The 17,471-nt window shown below is 47.4% G+C and overlaps 1 protein-coding gene across 1 annotated transcript in view; it reads right to left on the minus strand.

Annotated features, from left to right (window-relative positions):
* Positions 1–17,471, minus strand: part of LOC142312714 (uncharacterized) — a 357,223-nt gene that overhangs the window by 203,710 nt on the left and 136,042 nt on the right. Inside the window, 2 exon segments of the mRNA XM_075351702.1 lie at positions 5,247–5,351; positions 9,987–10,098. Coding sequence (XP_075207817.1) covers positions 5,247–5,351; positions 9,987–10,098 — 217 coding nt within the window.

Here is a 17,471-nt window from a genome sequence, read left to right on the forward strand (position 1 = left end):
GCCGCTTGGTAGCTACATCCCCGCGGTGCCTCAGCCGAAGCTGGGTGTCTGGGATCGGTCAGCAGAACTGGCGGTGCTGGCGTCGGGTTGAAGATCGCCTCCGTTGCGGCCAGTATGGAAGCCGGGACGGGTGCCAGGGCGGTGGTAAAGGTAAGGCCCGGGGGCAGCAGGTCTGGGCCCTCTCCCACAGACGCTGCGGGCTCCGCTACCGGTGACAGTGGTAACGGGTCGGTCGGGGCGGTGGCCGCGTACAGGGGCAGTAAGGGAGGTAGCATAGTGGATGGCAGCAGGCCGGGCCCCTCAGATGCAGCGGCCGTTCCCTCGGGGACATAGGGGCGTGGGCCGCTTACCTGCTCCGCTGGAACCACCTCCACTCCGCATGCCCGCACGGTTGCAGCCAGGCCCTTCTTCTCTGACGTCCACTCCGCCATGATGGAGTGGACCGTGGCTTGGAGCTCCTGGCACGTCTTGCTGCTGGGCCCAGGAATTTGTTCCGGCAGAGTCCTGGCATCCCTGCACTCTGCAGCGTTAATTACATGCAATCTTCAAGCACTGCTGCTCCTGCGGCCAGCGCTCCTCCGCCAGACACGAACATCCTCTCTCCGTCAGGCGCAGACATCTTGTTTCCGTCCCCACTTGGTCTCTTTCCGACACCTCCTCTTCAGGGGCGGAGCTTCGGCTTTCGCGCCTCCACTGCTCGGGAAGACACTCGAGCGGGGACTTTTCGCGCCCAAGATGGCGGATTCTGAAAATTTTCGGCCGGAGACCTCCGGAGGGACACAAGGCACACCTCTACCAGATGGCAGAGCGGTACGATCCTGTTCGTGATGCCACGTTGTCGCGGGCGGGGAGGGCGCTGCGCTCACCCACTGCTCGGGTCCGGCTGCTGCTGTTCGCTCGGTCGGTGGCTCGAGCGGTGGGCCAGATCCCGGGGACTCGAGCGGCGCTCCTCGCCCGTGAGTGAAAGGGGTGTTTTGGTTTAGGGATATTGTACGTGACGCCACCCACGGTTTGTGGTGAGGTTGGGACACCACCGCTGCTCTGTACGGGGATCCCGGGAGCGTTGACAGGGAGCAGCTGAGATATTTTCTCCCCTCCGTGGGTAGGGGGGGTTTGGTGGTCCCGGGGCCCGGTGGTGAAGGTCGGAAGGTGTTTTGCGGGGCCTGGCCGGGTGCAGGGTTGCGGGGCAGCGCAGTGCCAGACGGCACAGTGGTACTTACTCAGCCAGTAACGCACACGGAGTCTCTGGTAAAACAAACGGCTGGATGGACGAGTCCCACAGACGGCTGCGGCGGTCACTCCCGGTAGGTTGGTGGTAACTGTCTCTCCCTGCACCGGTGTTCTGTTCTCGGCCCCAATGGCTTCCCACTGATAGCCCGCTCCCCAGCGGTATGTTGACTAAGGGAGCCCTTCCTTTGCCCGCAGGCTCTGGCCCTGGGAGCTCTAGCTCTGGCGGTAGCTTTATCTCCCTCACGGTTTGGACGGTTGCCTTCAGTCAGGTCTTTACTGCTGGGAAACCCCGGAGGTTCCCGTCGCTGACGGATTTGACCGATTTAACGGCGACTCCAAGCCTGGTCGGGGTCCGTAGGCCCTGCCGAATGGTGCTGGCCTCTCTTCGCTCCCCAGTTCGGTAGCGGTGGGCCACCGCCCGACCCCGGTCCTACGGTTCCGCGTCGATCGGCCTCGCCTACAGACGGTCACCACCGTCTGCCAACCTTGCTCTCAGGTGCCCGGGCCACGTACCCGGACACGGTCAGTCTGCTCCAGCTCCTCCACTCCAACTTCTCCTCCTTCAGTTTCCCTCACCGAACTCCAACTCTCTCCCTTTTCCCGCCTCCAGGGCTGTGAACTCCTCAGTGGGAGGAGCCAACCACCTGGCTCCACCCCACCTGATGTGGACATCAGCCCCTGGAGGGAGGCAACAAGGATTTGTGTCTGACCTTGATGTTCCTAACCGGTGTGTGGGGTGTGTTGTTGCAGTACCTGTGACGTCCTGGCTTGTCCAGGGTGCCACATGATACTGTATATGGGAAACCCAGGCATGGACTTACCCCAAACCCTTGACATCATTGAAAAATTTGCATCATTCTCAGGCTTTAAGTTAAACAAAAAGAAGTGCGAGATCTTGTTTTTGAGGGGAGGTCACGGGACTGTTGGGAGAAATCTGAGAGATGGTTGTATATGTAGGATCCCTATAGCACAGGCATCAATCAAATACCTGGGAGTGCAGACAGGGAGAACGGTGGAATCAATTTATAAAATGAATTATGGCCCGCTGATCAGAAAAATCATAACACAACTAATGCCTGCTTTACACGCTTCAATAAAACTTTCAATCCGTCGTCGGGATCAAGTTGTAAGTGACGCACATCCGGCATCGTTCGTGACGTATTTGCGTGTGACACCTACGTGCGATCAAGATTGAACGCAAATACGGTGATCGCATACACGTCGTTTATTCCTCATACATTGGACGTTTTGTTGTATGAACCTAGGCAATTGTAACGTGTGACATCCCTCATACGATTGTGATGTCTGAGGCTATGTGCGCAGGTGTGCGCTCTGCACTGCAGCTTAAAAAAGGTCCGCTTCAGAGCGCAGCTGAAAAGCTGTGTTCTGAAGCGCCTCACAATGTCTGTCATTCACTAATCTCTGTCAGTCGGTCACTATCTCTGTCCCTCTCTCTCTGTCCATGTCAGTCTATCCCTCTTACCCCCCCTCTCATACTCACCGATCCCCGATCCCCGGCGCGGCACTGCACGGCATTCACACTGCTCTGGATGCTTTTACTATTTTGAAAAAGCCGGCCGCCCATTAAACAATCTCGTATTCCCTGCTTTCCCCGCCCACCGGCGCCTATGATTGGTTGCAGTGAGACACGCCCCCACGCTGAGTTACAGGTGTCTCACTGCACCCAATCACAGCAGCCGGTGGGCGTGTCTATACTGTGCAGTGAAATAAATAATTAAAAAAAACGGCGTGCGGTCCCCCCCAATTTTAAAACCAGCCAGATAAAGCCATACGGCTGCCAGCTGGTATTCTCAGGATGGGGAGCCCCACGTTATGGGGAGCCCCCCAGCCTAACAATATCAGCCAGCAGCCGCCCAGAATTGCCGCATACATTAGATGCGACAGTTCTGGGACTGTACCAAATCGGGGTAATAAGGAGTTAATGGCAGCCCATAGCTGCCAATAAGTCCTAGATTAATCATGTCAGGCGTCTATGAGATACCTTCCATGATTAATCTGTAAATTACAGTAAATAAACACACACACCCGAAAAAATCTTTAATCAGCCCCAAAAAGCCCTCCATGTCCGGCGTAATCCAGGATGCTCCAGCGTCGCATCCAGCGCTGCTGCATGGAGGTGACAGGAGCTGCAGAAGACACCGCCACTCCTGTCACCTCCACGCAGCAACTGAAGACAGCCGCGCGATCAGCTGAGCTGTCACTGAGGTTACCCGCGGCCACCGCTGGATCCAGTGACAGCGGGTAACCTCAGTGACAGCTCAGCTGATCGCGCTACTCATCTCATTAGCTGCGTGGAGGTGACAGGAGCGGCGGTGTCTTCTACTGCTCCGGTCACCTCCATGCAGCAGCGCTGGAAGCGACGCTGGAACATCCTGGATACGCCGGACATGGAGGGCTTTTTGGGGCTGATTAAAGTGGTTAACCAGGGTATATGTTTGTGTTTTTTATTTCTAATAAAGGATTTTTTCGGCGATTCTGGGCGGCTGTTGGCTGATATTGTTAGGCTGGGGGGCTCCCCATAACGTGGGGCTCCCCATCCTGAGAATACCAGCCTGCAGCCGTATGGCTTTATCTGGCTGGTTTTAAAATTGGGGGGGAGCGCACGCCGTTTTTTTAATTATTTATTTCACTGCACAGTATAGACACGCCCAACGGCTGCTGTGATTGGGTGCAGTGTGACACCTGTCACTCAGCGTGGGGGGCGTGTCTCACTGTAACCAATCATAGGCGCCGGTGGGCGGGGTAAGCAGGGAATACGAGATTGTTTAATGGGCGGCCGGCTTTTTCAAAATAGTAAAAGCCGCCGGAGCAGTGTGAATGCCGTGCAGCGCCGGAGATCGGGGATCGGTGAGTATATGAGAGAGAGGGCTGCTCAATTCAGTTACTCAAGAGTTTAGCGGTCACCGGTGAGTCCTTCACGGGTGACCGCTAATCAGGACACGACACAGACAGAGCCGCAGCATGGCAATGAAGTCGGGTGAAGTTCACCGAGTTCATTCTGACAGTGCGGCTCTGTCTGCTGTCATCTGCCATTCAGCTCTGCTACATGGCTGTCTGTGTCTGCTGTTAGCGGCCATGTAGCAGAGCTGAATGGCAGATGACATAGTAAAAACGCATCCCTACACATTACACACGCTTGGCAAGTCAATAAATAAAAAAAAAAGGGTGCCCAATGCATACGTCACAGAACACATGATCTAAAGGATCGCACACAAAATTGATCAATTTAACATAGACTACTAACGCACGTGTGACAGCAAATGAACGACCTACGTGCAATCTCATTCAATCGCATATGCGACCTGGGCGTGTCACATCGCATACGAGATCGCACACCTAATTGTAAGGTGTAAAGCTGGCTTTAGGGGATGGAAAGGCTTACCCTTACCATTGCTGGCAAGATGCCACTTGATAAAAATGATGAGCTTTCCTAGGCTGCTGTATCCCTTTCAGACAATTCCGCTACTATTAAAACTAAAAGATGTTAACAGACTCAACGCAGCATATGCGGATTTTGTGTGGAGGGGAAGGAAACCCAGAATAAAATTACGCACATTGATGAAGTCAGTGGAGGAGGGAGGAATCAATTTCACGGACGTTAGGGGGTATAACCTGGTGTGTATTATGAGACATGTGATCGACTGGTTGAGAGGAACAAGTAGACACTCAGATCATGACATGGAGAACAAATACGCAACACCATGGGACCTGAAGTCCATTCTCCACGCCCCATTGTCTAGGACTGAGGGTCACATAAGAAACTCAATCATATTCCGAGATACCATGTTAACTTGGAGACTAGTTAGAAAGAAACTGGGACTTTCCTGGAAGGTGTCTAAGTATTTAAATCCCTGGGCATCCCAAAATTTCCCTCAGGGACGAGACAACAAGTTATTTCTGGGATGGAAAGAGAAGGGCATCAAGAGAATGCAAGATGTTATGAATGGGAGGAGAGACGGTGGATGACAGGAAGGGAAGTGCTCGATAAATATGACCTCAATAACATTCACATTATCCAGTATGAGCAATTGAAGTTTGGAGTAATCAGAGATCTTGGCAAGATTGGAAGGGAACTGAACAAAAGTCTGATTGATGAGCTCCTGGAATGTGAGGTTACAAATGTAAATGTATCCCTAATTTACCGAACACTTAGGGAGGTATTAATATCTCGGGAGGATAGTCGTACCTTATTAGCATGGGAGAAACAACTGAAAGGTCAAGAAGTGGTGGGAAATATATTGAAAGGGTGGGTCCAAATGTGGAAACATATCACCAACGAGGGTTGGAGAGACACCCAGTTTAGGATTTTACATAGGGCTATTGTAGGTTTCAATATTCCGGGTAGAGATGCACGTTGTCCAAAATGTCAAGCAGAGAAAACAGATATGCTACATGGACTCTGGGAATGTAAGGAAGTGCAGAGGTTCTGGAATCGAGTAAGAATGTTGGCCCAAACAACATGGGGGATATATTGCAGACCAGAATTAATGGTGTGGATTTTCCATTTCTTTGAGGGTGGAGTCAAAGGGGGATCAAATACTCGGGATAAAAGGACATTTGCAATCATACATGACTTGGCCATGATAGCTAAAAGGTGTATCTTAAGACACTGGATACAGAGGGAGGGTCCATCTACAAAGGAGGTTATTGGGGAATTGCATGCTCTTCTGAAGTTGGAAAAATTGGAAGCGGAAAGGGATAAGGATCAAAAGACAGCCGCGTTCTTTGGGAGATGGAAAAATTTTATTGAACACCACTTCACACGGGTAGAAATAAATAACTTGGTGACACCTTTCATACACACGGAGTAGTATCTCCTGAATGAAATCCAGGATAGCTTGGGCAACCTGAGGCTCACTTAGCGGGGGCTCAAGAGGAAGGAGGAGGCGAGACGTCAAGGAAGTAAGACACATCATTGATTTTGGAACTACTAGAGAATGACACAGTGGTTTAAGGGACTATATTACATGTGGTTTATTTTGACTTTCTAGTTCGGTTTCATTATATGTCATTTTTTATGGAAGAATAATCTGGACTAGCAAGAGGGGGTTGTACCCCTTTTTTTTTTTTCTTCTTCTATACCATACTCTGTCAATTGATTGTCCTTCCCTTTAATCATACTCATTTTGTTATGGTTTTTATAAAATTTGGAAAATCAATAAAAATGTTTGGAAAAAACAAAACAAAACAGACAGGCAATGGTACTATACAATTGTATGCAGACACACTGAAAAGAGGAGCTTTCACTCGGCTTGGAACACACGACTTCTCGCATTCCAGAAAAGAAGCCTACCACTAGACCAACAAGGAATTGTGGAAAGTGCAGCCTCCGGTACTTCACTTTATCCTATTGGCTTTGAATACAACAGGCTAAAATGAAAAAAACCCACTTCGGCTGGACTATCCCTCCAAATGAAAATGGATAGACATCATGAACCATTGAACTATACAATTGTATGCAGCCACACTGAATGCAGGGACTTCCACTCGAATTGGAACCTGTGACCTCTTGCGTCCCAGCAAGAAGCCTACCATTAGACCAATGACGAAATGAAGAAAATGCAGCCTCCGGTACTTTACTTTATCCTATTGACTTCAGATAGGGACCTTCTTTAAGGACTATTTTTTCTGACTTAACAATAGCATATAAAGAAAATGTAAAGTCATAGTGGGAGGTTCAATCCCTGGATAATTAGATCAAGCAGAAAGTAGTCCCGAGAGGTTTGAGAATAAATATTGTCACTGCTAATAGATCTAGATAAGCTGGACTTTTGGCGAAGTGGGAGGAAGAATAGATAGCGTCATCTCTACGATTCATGAACATCTTTCTACAGGAAGAAAAACTAACATTGGAAAAGTCAACTATTACATTACAATCATAAGGGATTTGATGTATTTTTGCCTGTTGTCCTGATGAAGGGAGCTGAGACTCCTGAAACACGTTGACCTGTGCATGAAAATAAAGAAACATTAATATCTTATTCTTAATCCAGGGGTCTCAAACTCGGCTAGGTGTATGGGCCGCACAGAGGAAAAAAATAATTTGGGGGGCCGCATTCTTTGCGGGACAAAGTGACATTTTTATTGGTACCATATATATATTTTTTTACACACCTTTGGATCACTGATTTTCAACATTTTTCACTTGTTTATTATAACAAATGTGCACATTCTTTGGTTAAATATAAAAAACAAAATTTGATGGTAAAAAAAAAGTCATACCTTATTTTGTTTTTTTGTAACATTTTATCCCTTTCTTGTAACTAATAGTCTTACAATTATCACTATATAAAAATTTTGGCCAACATCTTTTAGTAATGTTCCCCATCCTATAGAAATGACCCCAGCCTTGTCCCTATTCTAATGTCCCCATCCAATAGTATTATGCCCATCCTTGTAATGTCCCCATCTTTTAGTAATGTGCCCACCTTGTCCCCATCCTATAGACATGTGCCCACCTTGTCCCTATTCTATAGTAAGGTGCCCACCTTGTCCCTATCCTATAGACATGTGCCCACCTTGTCCCTATTCTATAGTAAGGTGCCCACCTTGTCCCTATCCTATAGACATATGCCCACCTTGTCCCCATCCTATAGACATGTGCCCACCTTGTCTCTATTCTATAGTAAGGTGCCCACCTTGTTCCTATCCTATAGACATGTGCCTACCTTGTCCCCATCCTATAGACATGTGCCCACCTTGTCCCTATTCTATAGACATGTGCCCACCTTGTCCTTATTCTATAGACATGTGCCCACCTTGTCGCCATCCTATAGACATGTGCCCACCTTGTCCCTATTCTATAGACATGTGCCCACCTTGTCCCCATCCTATAGACATGTGCCCACCTTGTCCCTATTCTATAGTAATGTGCCCACCTTGTCCCTATTCTATAGTAATGTGCCCACCTTGTCCCCATCCTATAGACATGTGCCCACCTTGTCCCTATTCTATAGTCATGTGCCCACTTTGTCCCCATCCTATAGACATGTGCCCACCTTGTCCCTATCCTATAGACATGTTCCCACCTTGTCCCCATCCTATAGACATGTGCCCACCTTGTCCCTATTCAATAGACATGTGCCCACCTTGTCCCTATTCTATAGACATGTGCCCACCTTGTCCCTATTCAATAGACATGTGCCCACCTTGTCCCTATTCTATAGACATGTGCCCACCTTGTCCCTATTCTATAGACATGTGCCCACCTTGTCCCTATTCTATAGACATGTGCCCACCTTGTCCCTATTCTATAGACATGTGCCCACCTTGTCCCTATTCTATAGACATGTGCCCACCTTGTCCCTATTCTATAGACATGTGCCCACTTTGTCCCTATTCAATAGACATGTGCCCACCTTGTCCCTATTCTATAGACATGTGCCCACCTTGTCCCTATTCTATAGTAATGTGCCCACCTTGCCCCTATTCTATAGTAATGTGCCCTCCTTGCCCCTATTCTATAGTCATGTGCCCACCTTCTCCCCATCGTATAGTCATATGCCCACCTTGTCCCTATTCTATAGTAATGTGCCCACCTTGTCCCTATTCTATAGTCATGTGCCCACCTTGTCCCTATTCTATAGTCATGTGCCCACCTTCTCCCCATCCTATAATCATGTGCCTACCTTGTCCCCATTCTATAGACATGTGCCCACCTTGTCCCTATTCTATAGACATGTGCCCACCTTGTCCCCATCCTGTAGTCATATGCCCACCTTGTCGCCAGCCTATAGACATGTGCCCACCTTGTCCCTATTCAATAGTAATGTCCCCGTCCTGTAGTAATGGGTGGTGGGGGCAGTGGCGGCGGCGGGTGAAAGGGGGCGCTATAATTTACCGATCGCTCTCGGCTTCCTTCCACCCACAGACGCCTGAGTGAAGCTGAGGGGGCGGTCTCCGGCCCCAGATCCACAGTGATTGGACAGATCGGTCACAAGGCCGGTCTCTCCAATCAGAGCTGGGGGCGGGTGAAACAGAGGTCACCCAGCTCCAGCCAATGATCAGTGCTACAGCTGTACTGATCAGGGCTGGATTTCAATGTTACAGCGATTTTCAATGGCTGTAACATTACAGTGGCTGTGATTGGCTGACGAACGCCGCACAGCCAATCACAGCCTCCGTAGGTCCGGGGAGGAGACACCACCCCTCCTGAGGTTCCCTCCTCCCCGAATCTAAGGTATTTGTTATTGGCAATGAAAACGGTGATCGCAGCCACCGGGGCTGCGATTTCACCATGACGTACTGGGTATGTCATGGATCCTTAAGTACCAGGGAGCCATAACGTACCCAGTACGTCATAGGTCGCTAAGGGGTTAATGTGCCGTCCTTCACATACACAAAAAATAAACAAACACCATTCTTCTCACCTGTCCCGCGTTCCCTCGGCTCCTAACCTCTGCTTCTTGCTGTCTGCAGGCCGTGCCCCGGTGACTATCGCGGCCGGTGAAGGGACCGCAGCCACTGGCAGCGATTTATGTCAGATGAATGTTTTGCCGGCGCTGCGCGCACACAGTCCTTGCTTCTGAGAACGCAGCGCCGGCAAAACACTCATCTACAGTGCAGACAGTGGCTGCGGCCCCTGCACCGGCCGCGATAGTGAACAGGGGCACAGGCCTGGGGGCCGCACGAAGCAGCCTGACGGGCCGCATGCGGCCCGCGGGCCGCGTGTTTGAGACCCCTGCCTTAATCCGATTTGGTCATTGGAGCGGTGTTGAAAACCCATTTTCTACTACCTCTGTTACATTACAAAAACTGATAGACAAGGCTTTAAAATATAAGACGGATCCAGAATTCCCAAGTAGAGAAACAACCCTCAAAACTACAATAGAGAGATATAGCTTGAATCTGAAGGATAGAAAACATAAAAGATTTGTGAGGGATTTACTTGAATTTAAAGACAAACAGACATATATTTTCCTGACAAAAGATCCCCAACCGAGGGAGGTATCTTCTTCGGATCCGGAATCGTCAGATACGGAAACTAAGAGATTCAGAGGTCCAAAGAGAAACAGAGGCTACTCTAGACAGAAATGGAGAGGGAATATGCATGGGGGAGAAAGATCTCTTTCTCCACAAGATGGAAATCTCTCTGTATCGGGCTCCTCCTTGCCATCAACATCAGCTTGCTCTTTTTTAGAGATGAGAGATTTGGGCCCTTACGATCTAAGGGTACGACCTCCCCAAAGGAAAAAGAACAGGATGTAGAACAAGGAAATTTGAGATATAATCGGATAATAAATGTGTCTACATATACACTAACTGATACGGAGTGCTCAGTGTTGCGCTCAGGATTATCGTTTATACCCACAGTCAGATTTGATACTTTCACATGGGTGAAGGACATGAATCTTTTTTATAAGAAAACTAAAATGGAGAAAATTCTTTGCTAATAATGATCGTCAAAAATGTGCACAGCTAGGGTTACAAATTGATTTACTCTCAGAATATAACATTCTAACTGATTTGGAGGAAGAGTGCAATAGGATGGAAGGTGAGGACCCCTTTTCCAATCTTAACCTTAAAAGTAGTAGAATGCCACCTCCTGGAGAGTATAATAGTATGGATAACTTTTATAAATTGGTATCAGATGAAATCAAGAAAATTAATCCTAGATCTAATCCATGTGCACCAAATTTGACAGTAGACGAGAGACTTGCGATCCAATCACTAAAAGACAACTCACAAATAGTGATTAAACCTTCTGACAAAGGAGGAAATGTAGTAGTGATGGATCCTGGGGTCTATCTTACCATGTGCCAATCTATCTTATCTGACTGAAAACTATGAGATTTTGTAATCTGATCCTACTATGAAATATAAAAATGAGTTGAGAGGAATTTTGGAGGAAGCAAAAATGATGAAATTGGTTTCCTTGGAAGAATTCAATTACCTGTTACGAAAACATCATATGGTGGCGACCTTCTGTACGCTTCCAAAGATTCATAAGGGGGTTAATCCCCTAAAAGGTCGCCCCATAGTATCAGGGATTGATGCCCTCTGTCAGAATTGCAGTGTTTATGTGGATGGGATTCTTTGTCCATTTGTAACTGCCCTACCATCGTATTTGAGGGATACTACAGAGTTGCTTAAAAAGATTGAGGGAATGATAGTGTATCCTCATGCCTTGTTGGTTTCTATAGATGTTGAATCACTCTATAGTTGTATCCCCCATAACATTGGCCTTCAGGCGGTTGATTTTTTTCTGAATACCAAGCGTACATATATGTATCCACACAATATGTTTGTACTGTGTCTGATTATTATTATTATCTAAGTATTACCACCAGCTCAGGGGCACAGCAATGGGTAGCCCTTGTGCTCCCACATATGCTAATTTGCTCCTGAGCTGGTGGGAAGACACCCTGGTATTCAGAGAAGAGGATGAGGTGTGGTGCCCCCAGATTCAATTCTGGGGGTGCTACATTGATGACATCCTAGTGATTTGGTCCGGGTCGACGGGATCTTCCATTGACTTTGTGAATCACCTAAATGACAATAACTTAGGCTTGAAGTTCACGTATGAGATCGGAGGAGACAGAATCCCGTTTTTTGGATGTATTCATTAAAAAAGAAAGGGACTTTTTTTGAGTACATCCATCTTTAGGAAACCAAATGCAACAAATAACCTGCTTGAGTGGGAAAGCTATCATCCAGTTAATCTAAAAGAGAGGCATCCCAAAGGGCCAATTCTTTAGGCTACGGAAAAACTGTTCTATCACGTCAGAGTTTGAGAAGCAGGCAGGCAATCTGAAGATTAGATTTAAGGATAGAGGTTACCCAGCAGATGTAATTAATAAAGCATATGGGCATACCCTGAGTAGTAACAGGGGCGATCTCTTGGAGACTAAGCCAAAAACGGATGAGAGACACCTCACACGCTTTATTGGAATATTTGACGATCAAAATAAAAAAGTAATGTTGATTTTGAGGAGACACCAGGGAATCATAAAAAGTGACCCGGATATCTGTGATATGATTTCACTGTATCCCTCAGTTAGCTTTAGGAGGGGCAGAACTATCAAGGATGAGGTAGTTAGTAGCTTTCTGGCCCCAAAAAATCGTGAAGGTACTTGGTTGGATCGGAGGGAATTGGGAACATTCAGATGTGGATCGTGTATTTATTGTAAATACATTACACTATCTAAGGAGTTCAGAAGTGCCAAAACAGGTAGGGTGTATAAGAACAACTGTTTTGAAAATTGCAAAACTGAAGGGGTGGTCTACCTGTGCACATGAAAGTGTCCTTTAGACTATATCGGAAAAACTAAGAGACAGTTTAAGATCCGTGTGGGCGAGCATTTGGAGAATATCAGAAACAACCATGATAACCCCATAGCTCGGCATGTCAACAACTGTCACAATGGAGATATGGGGTCTATCTTATTTAGAGTGATTGAAATCATTCCCCCGTCAATATGTTTGGGTGACTGGGACAAGAAAATTGTAGAGAGAGAAACACAATGGATTTTTTGGATGGTATCGACAAGCCCAGGTGTTGTGAATGTTAGTTATGTCTTGGGAGGGTCCCTCTGGTGGCCAGGAAGGGTTTGGACAGAGACCAGGTGGGTTGTGCAGTGGGTGTTTCCTTTCCTAATTCTCTGCTTATTTAAGTCCTGGTCTGATTGCAGGCTGTTGCCGGATGTCAGTTGTACTTTGTATTTTCAGCCTGCTTAATCCTGCTCTACACCACATCTTCCCCAGATAAGTGCTTGCTCTTTATTTATTGTCTGGTTCTTTTGTTTATCTGGGTTTGTCATTTGTTGTGGTTGGTTTCAGTTTATTTCCTTCCAGGGATTTTCTCCCTCAGTGGATTGTTGAGGAACTCCCTGCAGTTCTGTGTGGAGTATAGCTCCTTTGGGTCCATGTGTTTATGGCTTGTTGAATTTGTTATAATTCTTGTTTTCTGTTCATTGGTATGACAAGGGGACCTGGTATAGGACGGAGTTCAGATCGAGCGATCTGAGGGCCTTTTTGTACTATCAGGAAGTTGGTATTTTGTAGGGTTTTTCTCTGGCTACCATCAGTCCCTTTCCTGTCCTTTCCTATTTTAGTCAGCGGGGGCCTCACCTTTTGCTAATCCTGTCATCTACCTGTGTATTGTGTTTTTCCTATATCACCGCAGTCTTTGAATGTGGGGGGCTTGCTATTCTTGTCTATTTTCTGAGGCAGAGAGTTATTCATCTTTCCTACCTTTAGGATAGTTAGTTCTCCGGCTGGGTTCGCGGTGCACAGGATGTTAGTTCACCCCTCGGCTACTTCTAGTTGTGTTGGTTAGTAAGGGGATGGCTGCCAGATTAGTTGCCAAGGCTCTTGTCACCTTTTTGCCAATGATGTGTGGTGATCTTCCATGATCATAACAGTACATCCGGCCAAACAAATTTAAAGGGTACTCTTAAAAAAAAAAAAAAAAAAAAAGCAGCTGCTGAGAAATTTATTTATTTTTTTTTTTTGTGTTTTTCCTCTTCTTCTTTGGGTTCTGTGGAAGATTTCTTTTGTCTAGCATGGATGAATTGGGTGAGCGTGTTGCTCATCTTGATGCTAAGGTTCGTCATATAGAGTCTTATCTTGCACAGACTCCCCTTGCAGAGCCTAAAATTCCCGTTCCTGAATTTTTTCGGGAGATAGGTCGAGATTTTTGAGCTTCAAAAATAATTGTAGATTATTTTCTGACCTGCGCCCTAAGTCCTCAGGGAATCCTGTACAGCAGGTTAAGATTGTCATCTCATTGCTGCGTGGTGACCCTCAGGACTGGGCCTTCTCTTTAGCGTCTGATGATCCGATTCTCAATGATGTGGACTCCTTTTTTCAGGCCTTGGGATTATTATATGACGAACCCAATATTGTGGACCAAGCAGAAAAGGTCTTGTTGTCCTTAACTCAGGGTTTGGATTCTGCAGAAACGTTTTGTCAGAAATTTCGTAAGTGGGCGGTCCTTACCAAATGGAATGATGATGCGCTTGCGGCTCTTTTTCGCAAGGGTATTGCGGATGCTGTGAAGGATGTAATGGTAGGATTTCCCGTCCCTTCTGGTCTTGATGCCTCTATGACCTTGGCCATTCAGATTGATAGGCGTTTACGTGAGCGCAGGAAGATACCTGCTGGTTTTGTGCCTGTGGGACAGCCTTTGGAGCCTATGGAGTGTGATAGGGTCCTTTCTAATGCTAGTCGGCAGGGGTTCAGACGGATGAATAGACTGTGCTTCTATTGTGGAGACGCTTCTCATAACATCTCTGTCTGCCCTAAACGTGAAAGGAGATTGGCTACTTCTGTTACTGTGGGTTCTTTGCAACAAAGTTTCTTTTTGTCTGTCACATTGATTTGCTCATTGTCTTCCTTTTCTGCATTTGCCTTTGTGGACTCAGGGGCAGCGCTCAATTTGATGGATTTTGGGTTTGCTAGGGATTGTGGTTTTTCCATGGTTCCTTTGCAAACTCCTATTCCTTTAAGGGGCATTGATGCTACCCCTTTGGCAGAACATAAACCCCAATTTTGGACCCAGGTGCCTATGAGAGTTGCACCAGCGCATCAGGAAACTTGTACATTTTTAGTATTGCATAATCTACAGGATACCTTGGTACTGGGATTTCCGTGGTTGCAGACCCATAATCCGGTTCTTGACTGGAGATCCTTGTCGGTAGTTAGTTGGGGTTGTCAAGGTTTGCATCAGGACCTTTCCGTGTCGTCCACGTCTGCTCAGGCAGTTGATGTTCCGGATTTCTTGTCTGATTTCCGTGATGTATTTAATGACCAGGAATCTGATTCTCTGCCCCCACACCGGGACTGTGACTGTGCCATTGAGTTGGTGCCCGGTTGTAAATTTCCCAAGGGGCGGATTTTCAACTTGTCTGTGCCCGAACATGATGCCATGCGGTCATACATCAGAGAATCATTGGAGAAGGGGCACATTCAGCCCTCATCTTCTCCTTTGGGTGCTGGCTTCTTCTTTGTTGCTAAGAAAGATGGTTCGTTGAGGCCTTCCAGGAGCTTAAAAGGCGATTCACTTCTGCCCCAGTTCTGCAGCAACCTGATGTGTCTCGCCCGTTTCAAGTTGAGATCGATGCCTCAGAGATCGGAGCAGGTGCTGTTCTGTCTCAACGAGACGCTACTTCGGGTAAACTTAAGCCCTGTGCCTTTTTCTCTCGGAAGTTTGCTCCTTCTGAACGGAATTATGATGTGGGGAACCGGGAATTATTGGCTATGAAGTGGGCATTTGAAGAGTGGAGGCATTGGTTGGAGGGGGCTAGGCATCAAGTGGTGGTGCTTACGGACCACAAGAATCTCATCTATCTGGAATCGGCCAAGAGGTTGAATCCTTGGCAGGCCAGGTGGGCTTTGTTTTTTACCCGGTTTAATTTTGTAGTCTCTTTTTTGCCGGGCACCAAGAATGTTAAGGCCGATGCCCTTTCCAGGAGTTTCTGCGCTGACTCTTTGGAGGTTGTGGAACCGTCTACTATCCTGAATGATGGTGTAGTTTTCTCGGCTATTTCGCCTGATCTGCGGTTGGCACTGGCGGAATTTCAGGGGGATAAACCTGAGAGATGTCCTACAGGGAAACTGTTTGTCCCAGACCAATGGAGAGACCGAGTTGTCTCTGAGGTTCATTGCTCTGTTTTGGCGGGTCATCCTGGCATTTTTGGTACTCGGGATCTTGTGAGACGCTCTTTTTGGTGGCCTTCCCTGTCCCGAGATGTCCGTCGTTTTGTGCAGTCGTGTGGAGTTTGTTCTAGGTCCAAGCCCTGTTGTTCACGTTCTAGTGGGCTATTATTGCCTTTGCCTGTACCTAAGAAACCTTGGACGCACATCTCTATGGATTTTATTTCAGAGCTTCCCGTCTCTCAGAAAATGACTGTGATTTGGGTGATCTGTGACAGATTCTCCAAGATGGTCCACTTGGTTTCCCTATCTAAGTTGCCGTCTTCATCAGAGTTGGTGCCTTTGTTTTTGCAACATGTTGTCCGTTTGCATGGTATTCCCGAATACATTGTTTCTGACAGAGGGGTGCAGTTTGTATCCAGGTTTTGGAGGACTTTTTGCTCCAAATTGGGTGTTCAGCTGTCTTTCTCCTCAGCGTTTCATCCCCAGACCAACGGTCAGACTGAAAGGGCTAACCACACCCTGGAGACCTATTTACAGTGTTTTGTTTCTGCGGATCAGGATGACTGGGTTTCGTTTTTGCCTTTGGCTGAATTTGCTCTTAACAATAGAGCTAGCTCTACCACGTTGGTGTCCCCCTTTTTCTGCAATTTTGGGTATCACCCTAGGTTCCTCTCAGGGCAGCTTGAAGCGTCTGACTGTCCGGGGGTGGATTCGGTGGTCGACAGAATGCAGCAGATTTGGGGGCAGGTAGTGGATAAATTGTTTCAGTCCCAAGAAACTGCCCAAAAGTTTGCCAACCGGCGTCGGACTGTTGGTCCCCAGTTTAAAGTAGGGGACATGGTGTGGTTGTCCTCTAAAAATATTCCTATGAGAGTTCCTTCTCCTAAATTTAAGCCCAGATTTATTGGACCTTATAAGATTTCGGAGATTATTAATCCTGTATCTTTCCGTTTGACTCTGCCTGCGTCATTTAAGATTCACAATGTCTTCCATAAGTCCTTGTTGAAGAAACATGTGGAGCAGGCAGTTCCTGCAGCAGCGCCTCCTGACCCTGTTTTGGTACAAGGGGATCTGGAGTATGAGGTTGAAAAAATTCTGGATTCCCGTCGCAGTAGGCGTCAGCTTCAGTACCTTGTGAAATGGAAGGGTTATGGGCAGGAGGATAACTCTTGGGTTGTGGCTTCTGACATTCATGCGGACAGGTTGGTTCGCGCCTTCCATCATGCTCATCCTGAGCGACCCGGTTGCGTGGGTGAGGGTTCGGTGACCCCTCCTCAAGGGGGGGGTACTGTTGTGAATGTTAGTTATGTCTTGGCTGCTGGGAAGCTCCCTCTGGTGGCCAGGAAGGGTTTGGACAGAGACCAGGTGGGTTGTGCAGTGGGTGTTTCCTTTCCTAATTCTCTGCTTATTTAAGTCCTGGTCTGATTGCAGGCTGTTGCCAGATGTCAGTTGTACTTTGTATTTTCAGCCTGCTTAATCCTGCTCTACATCACATCTTCCCCAGATAAGTGCTTGCTCTTTATTTATTGTCTGGTTCTTTTGTTTATCTGGGTTTGTCATTTGTTGTGGTTGGTTTCAGTTTATTTCCTTCCAGGGGTTTTCCCCCTCAGTGGATTGTTGAG

This window comes from Anomaloglossus baeobatrachus, chromosome 5 (genome assembly GCF_048569485.1).
Source record: "Anomaloglossus baeobatrachus isolate aAnoBae1 chromosome 5, aAnoBae1.hap1, whole genome shotgun sequence".
Lineage (NCBI taxonomy): Eukaryota > Metazoa > Chordata > Amphibia > Anura > Aromobatidae > Anomaloglossus > Anomaloglossus baeobatrachus.